The 21,107-nt window shown below is 38.2% G+C and overlaps 2 protein-coding genes across 2 annotated transcripts; one reads left to right on the top strand and one right to left on the bottom strand.

Moving 5' to 3' along the window:
- Positions 1 to 4,807: 4,807 nt before the first annotated feature.
- Positions 4,808 to 8,564, top strand: LOC103716116 (Major facilitator superfamily protein). Its single transcript, XM_008803988.6, has 4 exons — positions 4,808 to 5,086; positions 5,395 to 5,714; positions 7,179 to 7,811; positions 7,895 to 8,564. The coding sequence occupies exons 1-4, from the start codon at positions 4,954 to 4,956 to the stop codon at positions 8,306 to 8,308; spliced, it is 1,500 nt and encodes a 499-aa protein (XP_008802210.3). The 5' UTR covers positions 4,808 to 4,953; the 3' UTR covers positions 8,309 to 8,564.
- Positions 8,565 to 9,901: 1,337 nt separating this feature from the next.
- On the bottom strand, positions 9,902 to 20,206 carry LOC103716115 (DIS3-like exonuclease 2). The gene is made up of 7 exons (XM_008803987.6): positions 19,794 to 20,206; positions 19,357 to 19,691; positions 19,191 to 19,244; positions 19,001 to 19,069; positions 15,402 to 17,648; positions 10,911 to 10,982; positions 9,902 to 10,828 (listed from the first exon to the last, which is right to left on the bottom strand). The coding sequence occupies exons 1-7, from the start codon at positions 19,912 to 19,914 to the stop codon at positions 10,436 to 10,438; spliced, it is 3,291 nt and encodes a 1,096-aa protein (XP_008802209.4). The 5' UTR covers positions 19,915 to 20,206; the 3' UTR covers positions 9,902 to 10,435.
- Positions 20,207 to 21,107: the final 901 nt, after the last annotated feature.

The raw sequence follows: 21,107 nt of genomic DNA, 5'->3' as shown, positions 1-21,107 counted from the left end.
GGTCAGAAAGAGCCATACGCTTTGATGGTTCAGTGATCCGGAGATCATCTTGAGCCGTGTTCATTTAATGACTGAGTGCATCGGAGGCCTGAGGGGGTCTCATGCATTAATGATAGGGTGTGCCGAATGCCTGCGGAGATCTTGTGCCTTAATGACTTGGGGATGGTGGCAGATTGAAGTGGAGTCATGTATTTAGTTGTCAGATCCTTTGGAGGGTTAGGCGGAGATTGGATATTTGGCTAAGGCATGGGCTCGGCGGGGTTGCCTTTCTGGTCGGCGCTCTCTGGTCTCGGCCTTCTGGTCTCGGCCTTCTGGTCTCGGCTCTCTGTGCTCGGCCTTCTGTGCTCGGCTCGGCCTATGAGCTCGATCACTTAGATGAGCTCGAGGGCGGAAGAGCCCGATCACTTGATGAGCTCGAGGGCGGAAGAGCCCGATCACTTAGATGAGCTCGAGAGCGGAAGAGCCCGAGCACTTGGATGAGCTCGAGGGCGGAAGAGCCCGATCACTTGATGAGCTCGAGGGCGGAAGAGCCCGATCACTTTGAGCTCGAGAGCGGACGGATTTGGGTGCTATAATTGCATTTGTGGGGTGGTCCATTTTTCCACCAACATATACAATATTAAATATATTTCAATAATAAATTAAAAATATTATATATATATATATATATATGTTATTTATAATATTTATGTTTTATTAAATAAATTATGAATGTCAGATATATTTATTTAAATTGTTATATGAATTTTTTACAATTATTATAATATTTATATTTCAACTTAAATTTTATTATTCTATTGGCTGCAATTGAATTTTTATGTCTTTAGTATCAGCTCTCTTATCCTATTAATTAAGCTAATAACATATTAATAAGAATGTAGAATAAAAAGTTTAAATCCTAACATCAATATTAGTATCTGTGAATGGAAAGCTCAGCATAAATAGAGTCCTTATTTTAGTGTGTGTGTGTGTGTGTGTGTGTGTGTGTGTGTGTGTGTGTATTAGATTACATTAGAATTCATTTCATTTATTTTCTCTTTTGTTTTGAAAGAATCAAATTGATGAATTTCAGTAGATTACATTAGAATTCATTTCATTTATTTTCTCTTTTGTTTTTAAGGAATCGAATTGATGAATTTCGGCCAACTGTATCAACCCAAAATGATTCAGCTAGTTAGTATCATGAGAAAGCATCCATTTTTTTATAACAATATACAATGAGAGGGAGGACGCGTGCTTTATTGCGACGAGCTGGCAACATTATTTCCTTCCTTGGAGATGTAAGAGATTAAGAACATTCTATATAGCCCAGGTTAAGAAGTGTTATCTGTGGACCAAGCAGGTGAAAGAACCTGAGAAGAGAACAGAGGGCTCTCCTCCTCGCCGACCGACCTGGTAGCCAGCCAATGGAGGTGTCGACGTATTCCTGAAAAGTTGGAATCTGTGAGTTTGGCTCCTTCCTCTCCTCCTCTTTATTTTGTCATCGTGGATCCTCTTCGCTGTGATCCAATTTCTAAGATTATCAAATAAATCTATTTGGTTGTCTGTGCAACTGTACAGGTGTTTTGTATTCTGACTATATAGGGTGTATTCGTACCTGCTATGTATGAACCGCCCACTTTAGCAAAAAAAAAAAAAAAAAACAACAGGTGTTTGCAACTCTATAATTCCTTCCATATTTTTTTTAAAAAAACTCTATAATGATTGTTTTCTTTCATGAACTTGATTGGATTTTTCATTTATATTTCCATTTCAAAGCTAACCGTCATAATTCACGTTTAAAATGTCTTGTTTGTCTATTTTCCTCTTCTTCTTTTTTTTATTTCCAGTGCTGCTATCAATTATTATGTTTAGATTTTGGGAGCTAGTGGATATCCTTCTTAACTTTTGTCCCCATGAAGTTTAATCCAGATTTACAAATGGAGCTCATATTGCAGCTATGCATCAATTTTTCTTTTTAGAAAAGGTTTCATGTTCAAAACTTAGGAAGTATGTACTCCAAAGACTTAGATGAATTATTTTTGCTCAAACCATTTGGAAACCAAAGGAGAAATGTATTGGAAAGTAAAAAAACTGTTATTCATTAATGGTCAAATTAATGTGCTAATTGCCCTTATTGGGCTCTTCTGTTTCTTCCTCCTTCCTTTTTAAATCTCTTTATTCTCTGGTTCTTTTTCTTGTTCTCTGTTTTTGTACTCATTTCATCTCTGATAAAATGTATGATGGTCTCTTTCACCATATTGCATAAAAAAAATGATGATAAATTAAAGTAGTCACAAGCTTCTATAGAATTTATAACCTTTTCTAAAATCTGTAGTGTTTCATAATTCAGTGTGGATGTAATAGACCTTTTGCGCAAGATTTTCAATAAGCTTTTTTGCACAAGAATTTGTAGCATACTGCTCTATGTTAAAACTAGTCTATATCAGGCATTTATTTCTGCCCAAATATTAGAGAGAAAAATATCTTTATTGTAATTGTCTCACTAGATTGAACTATTATACCAACCTTTTTCTTGGGTAAAACAATTACCGTTCGACTTCCCCATTTGCAAATACATCTGGGTGAAGTTATGAGGTATTCTTAACTCCTGAACTCTCCTAACCAGCAACCAATATCTTCTTGTTTCCTTTTCCTTTTTGTTTTTCACTCCATTATTCCTCATTATCTCTCTTTTCTTCAACACTTACATAAACCATTTTATGGTTTTTATTCTATTAGGAAACGAATTTGTGCCATTTTTCCTTCTACCAAAAATCATACCACTCAAAGGGGCTACATCGAGCTAGAGGATGTTGTATCTTGGAGTTCTTTTGAACATGCCTTATAATTCCTTTTGATTTTTTTTCTACTTGATTTACATGCTTTAATATTAATTCTCATCTTTTTTATAAAGATTGAATTTATTTATCAATCCCCACTTATGTTCTTACAAATAAAATCTCTTTGAATACCTAATCTTGAACTAGTATCTTGAACAAAGTTACATATACTGATCAAAAGAGTAGCATCATTCATCATCCTAGAAAAGTGACAAATATCTTACTAATAAAAATGTTAGTGTTGGATCAATGTTTCTTGAAAAATCATATATGAGTGAGATACAAGGATCTAAGGTTATGTACAACACATTATCCAATTATAATAAACCCCCACCAAGACTGTTCCTGCCCTTTAATGACTGGTATATTGGAAAATAAAGTGCAGGAAAATAATGATGTTATTCTTTCCTTTGTTTTGTGTTAGATAAAATAATAAATTTTCACACAATACAACCACTTTTAGAGAGGATTTTTTTGAGCGGAAGAAGTTCGAAATTTTGAAAATTATTTAATCCAAAAAGAAAACACAAGTGAAAATAATGATAGTTATTTATATTATAACGGTCTGTGCATACAATCAGGTCTGCGATTATTATTAACATTGTTATAATGTTTATAATACTATTATTTAAAATGACACAAAGATTCCAAACTATGGATTTTCTAACTAATTATGCTCTTGATGCCGAACCATGCAACTTAAACGAGTCCTATGATGGAGTAATCCTACGGGGTTCTTGTTGGTTTGTTTATACAATCAGGTCTATGTCACATGGTGCAAAGATACTAGCTTTACTCTCAAGATTTAGTACACTTTATATGCTGCTAAGTCAGCATTTTTTTCTTATAATGTATGTCTTCGGATGTACTCAGCATACTTGCCCTCGGTGCCCTGAGAATAGACAAGCGTTCCCACAGTTTTACAAGTGAAACAAAAGTAAGCTAGCTGAATTATTGAGTAACCATTCCTATCTTCTTTTCAAACTCTCTCAACTAACATGCTGCAGATTGGAAGAACAGACGGAAACAATATGTTTTCTTTTTCATCTCCCTACTTGATGGTTTTCTTTTTAAAGGCTTACTTAGCTACACATTTTTGTGCCACAAAACCTAGTAAAATGATTTGGAAAAGAAGCAGTTGAAAGCTAGGACAAGGACATGATGAGCCATTGCAATGAAGCCGCAGAGCAATCACTCTCCAACTTTTATTTTTCTTCTTTTTTTTTGATAATAACAGGAGAACTACCAATTATTTGGTTACGGTAAAGTCATGCAGGAAAAATTTATTTCTTTTAAGGTTCCATAGTGGCTTCCCGTGCGATCCACACCATCCCAGAACGCTTTTTTTTTTTTGTCCGTTTCTTAGTCTGGGAGTGTCTCATCATCTTTTAGTGTTCGTTGGGCTGCTAGTGTAAAATAACAAGGACATTTCGCTCACCAATACCCCTTGGAACCCCACCACTAACTACCCATATAGTCCTATCTCTTTCTTCTAATAAATTATAAAAAAATATACTAGTTAAAAAAATTATTTTTATTTTTTTATTTAATATTTTAACTCATAATTTAACAAAATTTTAGTCAAATATCACAGCAGAAAAATTTATAAATAATCAAAATAATAAAAAATAAGATCAACGTCATTCAAGAATATAAGAAATATATGTGCATCATTTTTGCCACCTAAAACTAATTTTGACTTATCAATTCAACTGAATGTAAGTATAAATTTTATAAATTATTAAATATAAATATAATAAACTTAAACTTTAATAAAATTAAACTTCAAAAAGGGTTTTTGTAACTTAGGTTGCTTGTATCTAGTGCTGCCCATATTATTGGCCCAATATAGAGAGCCGTAGACTGAGGGTTAGAGAATGGTAGCAACACCTAGCTACTTGCCAGCTGCCATGAAAGCCACCAGTCTTCAAATTTTTTTTATGCACCCCTCAGCCATAATCGAATATTTTATTACCTCTAGGCTTTAGTGGTTTTCCTGTCCAACAAAAAACAAGGCTAGAAACCTTGTAGTCAATCTTAAAGATAAGAAAATGAAGGGGTCAGGTTAAGGCTTGTAGTCTCCGGTTTTGATGAGCTTCCGAGCTTATTCTTCGCAGTCGCTGAGAGAAGCATGGCTGGAGGAGGATTTGTTGTGAATGGCCCTGCCACGGATTACGGCGGAAGGCTGACGGCATCTGTGATCATCACTTGCATGATGGCAGCATCCGGCGGTCTAATTTTCGGATACGACATCGGAATTTCAGGTGGGTGGCTTTGCTTCCTTGATGATCAGTATTTCTTCTTCTCTTTCAATTCTACACTCGTGCTTTTTTGGGAGCTTATATCTTGTCAATTGGCCAAAATAATTGAAATCTTTGGTTGCTTGCTAGCTCTTACTACTGAAAGAACAAAACACTCGTGAAGAGAACCTTATCAACCATGAAGTGTGTGCTTGTTCTTCTGACGAAATTAATGTTCTCTTATTAAGCTCCTCTGGACCGAGATATTTGATGGAGAAATTTTTGGCATGGACATACTTGCTGATAATTTTTCATTCACTGTTCTCTTGAAGGTGGCGTGACGACGATGGAGTCGTTCCTTAAACCGTTCTTTCCAAAGGTTTGGAGGAGGATGGCGGAGGCCAAGCAGAATGAGTTCTGCCTCTATGACAGTCAAGTTCTCACCGCGTTCACTTCGTCTTTATACATCGCCGGGTTGGTTGCGTCGCTGGTGGCCGGCCGCCTCACCAAGGCGGTGGGACGGCAGGTCGTCATGCTGCTCGGCGGGCTCACCTTCTTGCTTGGTGCGGCCATCAACGCGGCGGCCGTCAACATCGCGATGCTCATCCTTGGCCGCCTCATGCTCGGGTTTGGCATCGGCTTCACCAACCAGGTCAGTGACCGGTTCAACTAACTCTTTTTTTTTTTTCGGAGATGGGTTGCGCTTGAAGTCATTTGCCTTTATTTAACAAAATATCACTGGGGGTAGGTCACCCACGTTGGGGAACACTTTGGACTCTTTCAATCATGCGGATTGACTAATGTGACTCTCTACTGTCGCCGTTAGTAAAGAAAAATAAAATAAAATAAAACTTTTTGGAGAGAGTGGAAACATGATATCGCGTACCAATCTAAACTGGCTGTACAGAGCATATCATACTATACCAATTCGATATCGGTATTCAATATGGATGGCATACAGTTCACCTAAATGGCTAAATATAGCAGAAAGACGATTCCATGCATTGATTTGTTTCATGCATCTAGCATATAAGCTATTATCATGTCCTAAAAACAACCTTGATCTCATACAACTTCAACTTGCATATGAACAGCACGTCTTTTTTTCTTCCTACATCTCAAAAGTTAGGTTTTGAGCTGGGTCTGGACGGGCTCATAAAAAAATGCAAGATGGATAGGTTAACAAATCTAATTCCTACAAGATGTTCATCCCAATCCTATAGAAATACCCAAACAAGCTTTTACTATTTGGCTTCTGTTGTTTTGCTATCTTCTAACCAAAAATATCAGCATTTTGCTTTTTCTTTGGTCTCCATCTAACAAATTGTTAAGAGAAAATCTATCAGTTCAAGAGTTTACAAATTACATGATCTCGTTAATCCTAGAGGTAATTGTCTGGGACTCGGATGTCTTGTTGGGTTTAAACGATGGTCCATTCTAAAAGAAAACTTCTTAATTAATGCTCTCTTTTTTCGAGAATAAAACTTTTAAAGTATTGTTGTTTGTACTAAATGTACTGTCAAAGTATCTAGTTCGATCCATTTTCTTCTCTGTTCTAATAGTGACTCTGCAGCGTAAGACATTACAACCATTAAGGACTCATATCCATGTGGCATAGAGTTAAACATGACTAGAATAACGATTACACAACTGGATCAGGCTAAGCTCTAAATCACCAAAGATTGTCCTGGAGACCAACCTCGCCCTCAAACTCCTGGAAGGTAGAATACTACACCATATCATTCCATAAAACTTTCGATCTACTTAAATACTTTTGTACACACTTTGGACATGACCTTTTTTTTTTTTTTTTTTTTTTTTGGTCAAAACGGGGACATGACCTTTTTCACAGTTTGACATATATACAAACAATAAATCCCCTTCCATCAAATCAAAAAAAAAAAAAAAAAAAAGAAGTGTGGTAGCACTCTAGCATGGTCCCTCCACAACATTCTCCACCCATGCCCTTTGCTTCTTTTTTTTTTTGTCGTTGTTGCGAATGCTTTTTGCTGAAAAGAAAAATGGATTCTTTTTGCAAAATGTGGCAGTGTATCAATAATTCTTGGTGAAATGTCACTGATTCCCAGTCCCTTAATTATTTTGCCATCCATGTCAGGCCACTCCGGTGTACCTAGCGGAGGTGGCCCCCCCAAGGTGGCGGGGGGCCTTCACCACCGGCTTCCAGTTCTTCATCGCCATCGGCGTGGTGGTCGCCAACTTCACCAACTACGGCACTGTCCGCATCCCCGGCTGGGGGTGGCGCATCTCCCTCGGCCTCGCCGCCGCCCCGGCCTCCGCCATTCTCCTCGGCGCCCTCCTCATCCCGGACACCCCCAGCAGCCTCGTCCAGCGCGGCAAGCTCGACCGCGCCCGCGCCGCTCTCCGCCGCGTCCGCGGCCCGGCGGCCGACATCGAGGCCGAGCTCAAGGACATTGTCCAGGCGGTCGAGGACTCCATGAAGAGCGAGGAGGGGGCCTTCCGGAGGATCCTGAGGAGGGAGTACCGACCATATCTGGTGATGGCGGTGGCGATACCGACGTTTCAGCAGCTGACGGGGATCATCGTGATAGCCTTCTTCTCGCCGGTGCTGTTCCGGACGGTAGGGTTTGGCAGCAACGCGGCGCTCATGGGGGCGGTCATCCTCGGGGCGGTCAACCTGGGGTCCATCGTGGTGTCGACGTTTACGGTGGACCGGTTTGGACGCAAGTTCCTCTTCATGATTGGCGGGGCCCAGATGATTCTCTGTCAGGTACGTTACGCAGTGCCGTCCGTCTTACACTCCGATCGACCTCGAGGAAAAAATCTTAACCTGCGGGGACCTCGTTTAATTAGGTGGCGGTGTCCTGGATTCTTGGAGCCAAGACCGGGCCGGAAGGCGACGCCACCATGGCCAGGGGCTATGCGGTGGCGGTGCTGGTGCTGATGTGCGCCTTCTCGGCGGGGTTTGGGTGGTCGTGGGGGCCTCTGAGCTGGATCATTCCGAGCGAGATCTTTCCGGTGGAGATCCGGTCGGCGGGGCAGAGCATCAGCGTGGCCATCAACCTCGGCCTGACCTTCGTCCAGACGCAGACCTTCCTCGCCATGCTCTGCCGCTTCAAGCACGGCACCTTCGCCTACTTCGCTGCCTGGGACGTGGTCATGACGGCATTTATCGCCGCCTTCCTCCCCGAGACCCGAGGGGTCCCTCTCGAGTTGATGCGCTCCGTGTGGGAGCGCCACTGGTACTGGAGCCGGTTCCTGAAATAAGGGGCGGAGAAGAAGGACGTGGTCCCCTTACATGCGATGGTGGAGATGTTACTACGTGTCAGCCAGATCGGTCGTACTGTATAACTCGAGTCGTCAACGGGTTTAAACGTTCTCCAAGTTCTTTTTCTTTTTGTTCCTAATTTATATCCGTCGCAGATAGACGTTGAAAACTTTGTAAGCTTCTCACGCACCCTTTTTGGATGCACCATTAATTACAGTAGCCTAGCCTCTCTTACGAGCGCGAATACCATTTTTAGAGGCATTTGGTATGGGATGACCGTCCCGGAATCAAGAATGATATGAATAAAAATGATGAGATTACCGTATTTTATTACACCACGATAATCCTACATAGCGATGATCCTAAATCACCTCTACTCTTCAAATCACCGTCCAACTCGGTTATAGGATATCCGTTCTTGAGGTCGAAAATTCAAGATCATCCCAGAGCAGTAATCCTATATTGAAAATTAAAGACAAAAATACCCCTCAATTTAGCAAAAAAATTGATATATCAATATATCATCAATATATTATGTCAATGTTATATATATATATATATATATATATATATATATATATATATATATATATATATATATATATGTATGTATGTTAATATTATATATTATATTAATGATATATATTATATTATAATATATTACTAATCATATTATTATTGAAGAATAATTTTAAATTATAATAGAAATATATTATTATATTTTATATTATATAATGAAAATATTTAATATATTACTCCTATTTACCTTACTTTTCTAATCAAAATAATTATTAGTATTAAAAAATCTATTATAAATATAAATAAAAATATTAATTCTATAATGAAACATAATATATTTTTATAAGATTAATAATTTATAGAAGTAATAAATAAATGTTTATAGAATATATTAATAATTAATATATTGATAAATATATTAATATTTTATTATAATATATTTTATATGATTAATAAATATATGATAAGAGCTACTAAAAGTAGAATATATGACAAAATTATGTAACTATTATAGATATTAACATATTGATTTATATTTTTGATTCATGAGAATTAAAAATACATAAAAAATCCATCAACGAGATATCAAGAGATATTTGTGATATTATGTAGTCGGTAATCTTGAATCTCCGTACCATACCAAACAAGTTACTCATGAATATCCGAAAATTTTTAATCACTAGACTATAACCTAACAAACACAGTGATCTAAACACATTGATCTTAGATCACTGGAGATCAAATCACCCCATCTTTCGAATCATCAGAGATCTTAAATCACCGTGGTGATCCTGTTGGGGTTACCAGACGCCCCCTTACAAATTGAGTGGGATTTTGTATCCAATTAGGTCTACTAAAACCTTTTTAACCACAGTGTCCATCTAAACCCTAGCAATTCAAACTAAATTGTGCAAGCACCAACCGGACTAACACGCAGCAAAAGTAACATAGCAGCAAGCCGGAAAAACTTGCATAATTTTAGGGGTCAAAGGGTCCCCTTTGCCAAGCTATATAATTGCATTAAAAAAACAAACAAAAAAAAGGAAAACAGAAAGCAAAGCTCAATCAACAAGTATTCAAAAGAACATGCAATAATCGGAAATTCTAAAAGAGATAAAGCCCACCATTAAAAAACACAGACAGGCTCTGACATCCTTCGTACTCTTGATACAGAAGTGGCTGGAGGCCAGGGGCATCCAGGTTGAAATATGCCTGCTGAGCCAAAAAAAATACCCAGGCAAATCCAATCCCCCAGTAAGCAGCTCGGTAATAAAAGGCAAAGCTACTTAAGCCCCAAGGCCCACCCAAACCCATAACCAACCAAAACCACACCTCAAACCTCCTTCCAAAAAGAGAGGCTTTCTTCTGAAGTCATATTCACAGATAGCTAGTTACAGGAGAAGTCTTCCTTCACTTTCAACAGCCCTGTAACTTATACACGATTATGACATCTATATGGAGCAAACCCATTTTATTCGTGGAATCCAGCAGCACTTGGAAGTCCCATTTTCCTTGCTTTTACTCAAATCATTTGATCAAGGAAGTGATACCATCTCAGTTGCTCATATCCCTCCTGCCTGCAGCAACCCTATCGAATCCTGACCAACTCACCAGAAGTATGAGCATGTGTACAACCTCACCCCAATGTCTAACCGACCATCATCACCTCCAATTGCATGGAGAGCTACAGGGACAGCAGATAAGTGCTGCAGTACCAGAGGAAAAACGGTTGGATAGATTTCGCCATTATCTGCAAGGCCTGAGGATGTTAAACTTGCGGTATCACATCGTGCTCCCGTTGCTTTCTTCTCTGCCTCAGGCACGACTAGCTCTGATGGATTCAGGACCAATGCTACATCTTGAATCGCACGGAATTTCCCAGGGCTACCCCTTCTCTGAAAGGGTTTATTCCTAAGTATATCTAGCACCAATGTGCAAGTAGTCTCGAACCACTCAACAGTCAAGCCTTCAACTTCATCATAATATATGCGCCGCTCAATCTATACGAGGAACAGAAGATGGCAATCAGATTGATAAAAGGAACACCAGAAATAAAAATTTGGAAGATGTTGATGTCCTTACAGCTAGTTTGTGGATGTAAACTGACAAGAACCTTGGTCCCAATCCCAAAACTCTGGCTTCAGAAAGTAGGACCTGCAAATAACCAACAAAAGCAAAAAGAGTTGCAGAAGATCAAGAATTAACCGTCATAAGAAGTGAAATAAATTCAGCTGCAGATTAACTCCATAGAGCAGTCATCTCCAATATAATATGACAATGATTAAGTCATGCCAACAGACCATAAAAGTTCAAATTATTACTTAGTTCGCTTCTCAGAAAACAGATATAAGGCTGCAACTAACTATACCTTTTTTCAGCGAAACATGATAACTACAGCTAAACCACAGCATCAACTATATCTCTTAGGTATACTGTTGAAGGAATACCTTTTAATGATGAAACATTATGATCAAGCAAGAATTACAAACAGGGGGGAAAAATGTTTAGCAATGTACACCGAAATGACAGAGTAACTGCTCTTTTTCATGCTATCTTATTCTCAATTTTTAGGAGAAAATAGATGAAGCTGAAGCAATTAAGCTGGAGTTGAAAAACATGATAACCTATGTAGGTTTGCAGGTTAAAAAGCCATAAGACTATCTAGATGCAAAAGAAGAAATTATCCAGTAGATGATTTGGGCTGATTAAAAAATGTCCACAATCCACAAAAGTGCAAAGATATTAGTTGCATGCTACTCGGTGAAAAAGGTACAAGTTGATAAGAGAAGGGAAAGGTCAGTCTCTCAGATTGACCAAAGCATGTCAACCATGTCATATTGGACTCGCAATATGTAATCAAAGCATCGTGGACAATGATATTTGACTTTATTAGACATACCTACCCATTATGTACTCATCCTCTTCTACCAAAATCCAAGATTTTGAAGGAATTGCAATGAAGGAATTCGTAAAATCATGACTATCAGCTGAAGCTGGCAAGCAAAGCTCTAGCTTATTTTCTTTGTAAAAGAGTGCTCAAGATTCTAAAATAGATGTTAAAATGCTATTACAATCAAGGTGTCAAAGAGCTTGGTGTCAATTCCAAGGAAAGTCTAACAAAACATTATTAGAGAGTGGGTCACAGCAGGTTTGGTTCAGTTGAGCAAGATGAGTCATATCAGATGTTTCAACCTAGGAAAGTAGGTATCAAGAATCTCATCCACACATATAGATATGACTAGCAGCCTTTAAAATGCCCTATTGCACCATATGAAACATTACTATTTTCCTTAGTCACAATGATATTGTAAAAGAAAAAGAAAAAAGAAACTACAAATGAGATCTACCAAGAATGACTAAAAGAAAAATAAGAAGAATATTGTATGAGATAATCACCAAGAAGCACATATGAATGAGCTTGGTTTTAAACACACTTCAAAATTCCATTTTGTTCCCTTTCTTCCTCATCCTCCTCCGCAGCCACTATTCTTTCAGTTCCAGAGCTCTGTATACCTCTCTAACATCCATGCACAATAACCAGCTCCCTAAAGGAACTTAAATAATTTTCACAAGAAAAATTCTACTAGTAAATGACTATTCAAAAGTGCAACTTGGAATATACATCAGACAACAGGACATAATTGTTATAGTATTGCATATCTCTACCTTCAAAACATGTCTAGCTATTGGAGTAATCTGCATTAAACACACACACACACAAGCATTTCTTTAAAAAAATATTATGATTAGTTTCATATAATCTTTGACCCTTGGGGAAATTCATAACTATGAAACGATAAACTGCATACCTCAGTATTCTAAAAGATAGAGTCAAGGAAGCTCAAATCCACAAGAAATCATAGGTTTCCACACACTGAAACTTGTTGTTTGAAATAAATAAACACCCCCCCCCCCCCAAAAAAAAAAAAAGTGAATATATATAAACCACCTTGAGGCTTGAGGGGAGGTAACCACTTCTCTTACTATCAACAAAATGGAAGGGTACTCACAGAAATCTTATTTAATATACTACTAGACAAAATCCCTCATACCAATCATCAACAAAATAATAGGGCGGCCCAATAAGGAAAACTTGTTAAAAATACTAACAAACAGAGAATCCCTCACTCCATCAATAGGATCCTCAAAAGTCAAGATAATAAGGACTGCACTTGAAACAATGAAGAAAAGCTTAAATATACTACTTAAGAAGTTTGCATTGAATCAACCTTAATAAAAAATTAAAAAAAAAAACAAAAAATGTGACTGAAAAAATCATTTTCGACCAAAAGCGCCCACTTCCATGACAAATGCAACCCATCTATCTACCCTCCAGATACTTTTTCTACAAAAACTCAATCATCCTTACCCAACTTCAACTAGCCAACTTAGGAAAATTCCATGCATCTCAGCTCAAGTCAAACCAACTTATTACCCTTATTTGATTCCATCAATAAGACCAATTTTTACTAATAAGCATCAAGTTGTAATCAATCATCAATATTTCATTATGAAAACACAAAAGTACATTATCTGACCCAGAAAAAGGTCTCATTCTTCCTAACAGGGTTTTCTTCAGGATTTGAAATTTTGACATTCAGAACTCTTAAATATATAAAATCGAAATTAGTGTTTTCTAGCTCATTTTAAATCTTCCAGCCTCTATGAATTACCAATTTCTAAGAAATTCATTCTATATTTGAAAATTTCGACTTTTAGAACTCTTAAATATATAAAATAGCAACCAATATTTTCTAGCTTATTTTTAAATCTTCCCTTGATGAATTACCAATTTCTAAGAAATTTGTCCAAATATTAACACCTCAATCACATGAACTAAAAACAAATTTCCCTAGCATTAGGATAGCGGCTACAATTGGGTGTCCCGACCATCAAAATCAATAGCGGAAAGGTGAACTTTCCAATTAGATCGTCACAAGAACAAATCCAGCATTATCCATACTTGAGCAGGTTATAAAGAAATATCATGATTTTAAAGGCTTAATGGTGACGTCTTGTGTTAAAATCCAATAAACTAATCAAGAAGAATCTTGCCATCCCATTGTAATATCCAAATTGGGTGCTATTTACCCAATCCCTTTGCAGAAAACGAAAGCCAGAAAAAGACTAACCATGGTATCCAATTCTACTCTACCTACAATGATTCCCACTGACATGGACCAAAATCTTCCAACAACATAGAAGACCAAGGGTGTTCTGCTATTATGAGATCTCAAGATAAGCAGCAATCATGTACAATCACTTCAGTCAAAAGAAACCCACCAGTCCAAAATCGCTCCCACTGAGCTAAGAGTCAGAAAATTGTGCAACAAAATCACTTGATCCTTGAACTAGAAGACATGACAGATAGAAGCAGATGTGACGACCAAAATAGATGTCCGTAGCTTGATTCAGAAACATGAGGGGTTAAAAAAATATCATCCATTGATAAAGACATCACATGAATGATAGCTCTAAGGTATCCATCACACTGGACAGAAGCTCTTTAACCATATTTTAACATCCAACACACTGGACAGGAGCTCTAAAGCAGGTAAGATCTGATACAAGGTTAGCATCCAACATACTCAACAGATGAAACAAGAAAAGGCATGCCAGCTCAAGTGCTCCTACAGAACTCAACCCCTTGAGTTAAAAACCAATGCTTTCAAACCTATGCACTCAACGAATTTGTTAAGTTTCCCAGATAGGATAGTGTTTCAAAAATTATGATCACAAGCTGAAAAATCAAAAAAAAAAAAGAAAATACCTAAATCACCCTGAAGGCTGTTACTAGTCAGCTTCAGTATGAATAAATGAAAAATCTATATCCAACCCTTGCAACAACTATAATATTCAAACTCAAATCCAAGTCTGATCAGTAATCAGATTAACACTGAATTTGAACCAATTATCAACCAAAAGATCCCAGCTTTTACGCAGTAAGGGCAGAGAGAGAGAGAGAGAGAGAGAGAGAGAGAGAGAGAGAGGAAAAAGAGAAGGCAAGGCAAAATCCCTTTTTTCCCAAGAGATGAACATGCAATTACTGCCAAGTGAGCAATGATTAGAAGGGGAAATTTGAATGAGACCAAAAAGGAAGAAATAAAGAAGAATCACCCCATGTAGCAAAATAAATAATTCAAACAAAGCTCTTTTCTACGAACTAAACTCATCTCACAACAGGAAGTCATACTCATAGAAAATTAAATCTCCAGAACTCCAGAACTTAATATTATGGACCATCACACTTTGCTGGCATGTTTTCAATTGACTTGATTATCTACAATAATAGCAATTGCAGCATACAAAAGAAACTAAAGAATTGTAGGGTGAAAGACATAAGACAGAAAACAGCAGAACAGGATTCCTAGACTTCTTGCCACTTAAAGTGCTATGATAAGTAGTTGGATGCACTACCAGAAAAAAGAGCAGAAGTTTATGAGATAATAGCAGCTTGGATGTAGCATAACAGCAATAACTACTGCTGACACATTCTTTTCATCAAGTATTAAGATACAATGGAACAAGAAACAGATGATGGATATGACATAAGAGTCGTAACAGACTAAATACCTCTTTCTTCTTTAACAGGGCCCAGAGATAGACTTTCTCTCCAGCGTCCTCAGCATGCCTGCTAGCTAGTTTTCTTTCATTACAATATGCAGCAACTTCTGCAAGTACTTCGGTTCCAGGAACTTTAAATTTCAAAGCAGCAGCTGATAATATTTGGCTACCTTCTTCAGATTCAGCAGCACCTTTATCAAAATAAAGGCCAGTAAAAAGCCTAGTTGCAATTTCACTGCCTGATCCTTCACCATTATATGCTCCAAGCAAATTCTGTTTTTTCTTTAAATAACTATCTTCAGCATCGAGTATAGCAGACAATGTCCGGTGCACAATTATATCAGGATACCTTCGCAGTGGTGAAGTGAAATGTGTGTACAAGGGAAATGACAGTGCATAATGAGCCCAATCATTTTCCCTGCCTTTCAGATTCCCAGTGCAGAAGTATGTTGCTGACTGCATCGGCCTTGAAGCATACGAAATAAGAATATCGAACAACAAAGGATCATTCTTTAGCTTCTCCCGTATTTTGGACAGTGAAAGGTGAAGTTGACCAGAGGATGAAGTGTCCAACTCGAAACCATGTTTGCTACAAAATGCTTCAAACTCTTTAAGCTTTCGTAAATTTGGTTCAGGATGCCTGCGCAGCAAGGCACAATCAGGAAAAGCCCTGGATATGACTTCGGCAACAGACCTATTTGCCAAAAGCATAAATTCCTCAACAAGAGAACATGACTCCTTTCTCTCATTAAGAAAGCTATCATAAGGAGTTCCACACTCATCAAACAAGAAAACAAGCTTAGCAGTTTCAAGCCAAAGGGCTCCACCTTTAAATCTAATGTCTCTCAGCTTCTTAGAGATCTCATGCAGGCTTCTAAGGGATTCAAATACGTCCTTCCATTTAAATTTATCATGCAATTGAGGACCCAAACTTCCTAATAGACTCACTCGATCCTCATCAAATGATCCATCAATAATATCTTGAACAAGATCATACGACAGCTTGCAGCATGATTGGATAATGGATCGTCCAATCCAACGATCCCTGATGTTTCCAAAGCAGTCGATATCCCAAATAATTGAGAAGGCAAGTCTATCTGCCCCTGGAATAAGCGAACCCACTTCTTCAGAAAGTTTTGGAGGCAGCATTGGCAGTTTGTGCTGTAAAATATAAACACTGGTAGATCGAATTTGAGCTTCAGTATCTAATGCTGTGTCTGGAAGAACAAAGTACGAGACATCTGCAACGTGAACACCAACACGAAATATTTCATCAGATACTTGTTCTACAGATAAAGCATCATCCAGATCAATTGCAGAAGATGGATCGATTGTGAAAGTGCAAATATTTCTCAGATCGTGTCTAGTTTCGAACTCTTTTACAGGAACTTTCCATGGTATATCTGGAAGGCAAGCAAGTGATTCAGGCGAAAAATTTGCCACACAAATTGCATTTTCAAACAAAATGGCACCAATTTGTGGTTCAATTTCACCGCCTCGTCCCAGAATATGTACAACATGAGCTTGAGGGCAAAGACTTTCCTCATTCCACTCATCTATTTGTGCAGCAACTAATTCTTTGTCAACTGTTCTGTCACTATTTTTCAGCCTTTCCTTTACAGAGTCCGGTAGACTGATGACAGCAACTATCATCTTTGGGAATTTGGGATCAGTAGGTGTCAGTTGTATGTAATCCTCATCGAATAAGGATGCAGGGTGCTTGTTTTTCTTTGAAACTTGACCATTAACCAGGTTTCCATATCCTTCCCCTTCAGGAAGCCACTTCTTAGACGCAAGAAAGCCAATTACTGTTCCACGGCGAGGAGACATTCTGATGATAGATAAGACTCTCCCAGTAGGCCGTTTTGATGGGTAAGAGTTTATCATAGCACATATCCTCTCTAAAGCTCTTGCAGCTTCTCCCTGCTCAACAGTCTGTGCATTTGAACTTTCTGGGGCATTAATACACTTTCTATCGGAGGACCAATGTCCATTTCCAGCAGTACTCTGAGCTACTTCGCTAATACCTACATTCTCATTGAACTGGCACCTGGACAAGCCATTATAGTAAGTGTGGCAACCACAGTTGGCATCCACCTGTTCTTTCCCCGCACATTTATTGCCAACCACTTCTCGGGCTTCAGACAGAATATTAGAATCATCTGCCAGAACAGGATTGCTGGGCATATTTGCTCCTTTCAACCGGGTCCAGGATGTTACAGGATCCAACATGATAGCAACAATATCACCTTCAATCTACAAAACCAAGCGGGTTTGGTCGAATAAAACTATATCCATAAAACATCAGGAGAATGTAATCCTTAATCTGTTGTTGTATTGAACCCGCATACTTATGCATACTGCAGTGCCAATTCAATATGCAATCATATGTGATACCAGCATTATCCCAAACAAATAAAAGGAGCAAATGCCACTTCAGATAATAAATTATAATAATGAAATTTCTAATCAAAATGACTCCAAAAGACTAACTCCCTGCCAATAATAATGATAATATCTTAAATGATAAATGCTAGCAACCCAATACGGAAAATTTCAGTATTACAAGGCCCTGGTGAAAATAAAGATCCAGAGTGAGTATAAAACATAAGTGGGATAACCACAAGGACCATTTAATTAAATAATTAGAAGTCCTTCCACCGACAGTTTTAAGGACTGGACATAATTCCAATAAAATTTGGTAATTGCTCTTCCTAATTGAACAAATGAACAATCAATAATTTGCCTGTCTGATGTTCTAGTAAAACTAGCAATTGACGGTAGTTCTAAGTAGCATGTCATCCACCAGAGAAAGAACAGATAAAAAAAGGGATAATAATGACAACCTACACATACTATTGAAACAAAAAGTAATGCTATTTCACAGTTTTCAAAACTTCTCAGCAATGAAGTCACAATATCAACCATGATGAAAGGCATAAAGTTCTTTCTACGCAAGAAATTCATAATTTATGTGCTATATACAAACATGCAAGGTTCGATATCATTGACCTGCTTCTATGTCCACAACATACAGTTAAATAAATATGCAAAATATATATCCAAAATAGATGCTGGAGTTGTTTCGATACAACTATGAATAAACAAAGTTTTTTTTTACTGTAATCCATGTCCAAGTGCAAATAAAGTCTCAATATGTAACTGAATATCCACATACATACAGCTTAACTATCCCAATAACAAACACTCACATATAATTGATTCTAACAACAAGGGATTGTTGATGCTCCACCGCTCACATTTATCTTCCCATCAAACCGTGGAAGTATATGAGCAATTAAGCTGAGAGTAGGCTAAATAGAATTACTAATTTAATATCAAAGGCTGGAACAAACTTCATTCTACTGGTGTCAGGGATATATTCATATCCATCTTTAAGTGAATTGTGAAAATTTGTTTCATTATATGGCCATATTTCTGCTAGTTTAGGTCACCCAAAAGCAGATATGTGTTTGTGTATTGTGATCCATACATCCTATCAACAAACCCGAAATCTTTATTTCCCTATTTCCCAAGAACCGATATTGACATATACCCAAAGTGAAAGGCGCATAAGGCAGTTCTCAACTCCTAAAGAAATCACTCACCGCTCTATTCTGAGCAGCAACTCCATTAATAAGAACATCCACAGGTACACCATCTATAGTACAGTAAGCCTGCAAGATACGAAAACCGGTACTCATTCAGGCCCACTTCCTTGAAACAAGAAGAAACAACAAGAATATAAAAGAAAAGCACTTAATTGATCAAAAACCGAACAAAACTTCAAGTCCCCACCTCAAGACGATTATGTGCGTTCACACGAAATGTAGCTTTAAAGGCATTCCCTTTCTGCAAACAACCACAAAAACATACATAAATTCATCATCGGCATCTCGGCTTCTTCTTCTTCTTCTTCTCGAATTCTATCATACTCTGAAAGACCAATTAAAACTCAAGTTACCTCTATGGCCTGTTCCACTGCCCGATCCGACCAGTGAGGAGAAAAATACATCTTTGCTGTATTCCTGGGAGCCGTTCCATCCACTGGAGCCTCCGTGGAAGTAGAGGTCGGCAAGGGGCACGATCGGCAGATCTCCCCTCCTGCAAGAAACCCAGCCGTCATCCCGCCAGCATCACCCTCACCATTAATATGCATCGCAGGGAGGGAGCTGAAGCCAACACCAGACGCTTTCTGGAGCCTAACCTTCCCACCACCGCCGCCACCGCCTCCTTTCCAATTCTCCGGCCACTCAGGCGGCTGCCCGCACACCGAGTCCATCGAGACACAGACTCCCCCTATCCGGAAAAAAAAAAAAAACGAAAACGAAAAACTCGGCAAAATTTAATCTTTAATCAAAAGATCGTAAATTTAACCAATCCCTGCGGTCCAAACGGAACCTGGCATCCCGGCGAGGGTTTGCTTGGATCGCCGATTCTGGCGGCGGCGCCTCTTCTTGTCCTTATCGGCCTCCTCCGCCGATGCAGTCGCCACCGCCGCCTGCTCCGCTGTTCCCCTCATGGCTAAGATGGATTCCTCTCCCCCAAGAGAAGAGAACAAAAAAAGGGAATAAAGGGAAGGAAACAGAGAATAAAGAGAACGAAAGTGAAAACCCTAGATCTGGGTATTCCTCCTTCCGATAACGAGAAAAAATAATTATCGGAAGGGGCGAAGAAGAAGGAAGAGCGGAGAAGAAAGGGATAAAGGTTTTGGAGAGGGAGAATAGGAATAGGGGTAGGAATAAGGATACAATTAGGGAAAGGGTTGGGTTTGGGCTTTTAATTGCGGTGACAAGCCGTCATGATTGGTCGGCAGGACTAATGCGCCGACTATACGTCCTTTTGCCTCTTCCTCTCGCTTTAATTCATTGCTTTATTTTTAGACATTTTTGCCTTGTGTTATTCACTTATTTGGGACTTTCGCCCACCGGATCCAATGATCCAATCCCACTTTTTAGAGCTTTTGTGCGTCTTGGGACGAAGCTTTGCGTGTCATGTGACGAGTGCAATACGTGGGCAGTTTGGATTCGTGTTTGAGACAAGGTTGGGAGCAAGAGCACGCTAATGCACGATTTATTTAAGCGAAGAGGGCATATTCGTATATGCTTGTGATGCCGCGAGCAAGAATCACATGGGGCAAGGAAAAAAAAAAAAAAAACTGACAAGCTTCCTATCTTATTATATTTTTTTAATGCTCATTTTGAGGAAGAAGCTCAAAAATCATAAACTCCTCCTACTAACGAGCCGTCAATTCCATAATTTAAAAAAATAAAAAAAAATGTTGCATAGCATCCTCTTTCTTTTTTATTTTCAAAATATATTTTTTATCGATAAATCGACATATAGTTTTCAAAATATGGTGTTCATCAGTACACAATACATGGTCAAACAATACACACTTAACAAATTAGTCATCTAGCAATCCAATACACACCTTCAAGTAAATTAATACATAGTTTATAGAACATTATATCCACCAGTATATACTACATAACCAGATGATAAATGCTCATCGATTTTCTAATACATACTACAAACTTGTTTGATACATATTCAGCAGCGATTCAATTCACACCTCTAAATAAACTGACACAGTTTCTAAAACATAATTTTTACCAATACATACTATATTACTAGATGATATATACCAAACAAATTAATTATCTCGCATGCCAATACAAACCTCTAGATAAATTGATATACGATTTTCAGGAT

Source organism: Phoenix dactylifera, chromosome 7, assembly GCF_051530095.1.
Source record: "Phoenix dactylifera cultivar Ajwa chromosome 7, Ajwa_hap1_PhDact_Kaust_v1.1, whole genome shotgun sequence".
Classification (NCBI taxonomy): Eukaryota; Viridiplantae; Streptophyta; class Magnoliopsida; order Arecales; family Arecaceae; genus Phoenix; species Phoenix dactylifera.
Note: the sequence above shows the minus strand (reverse complement) of the source record. Positions and strands in the feature narration are given on the sequence as shown.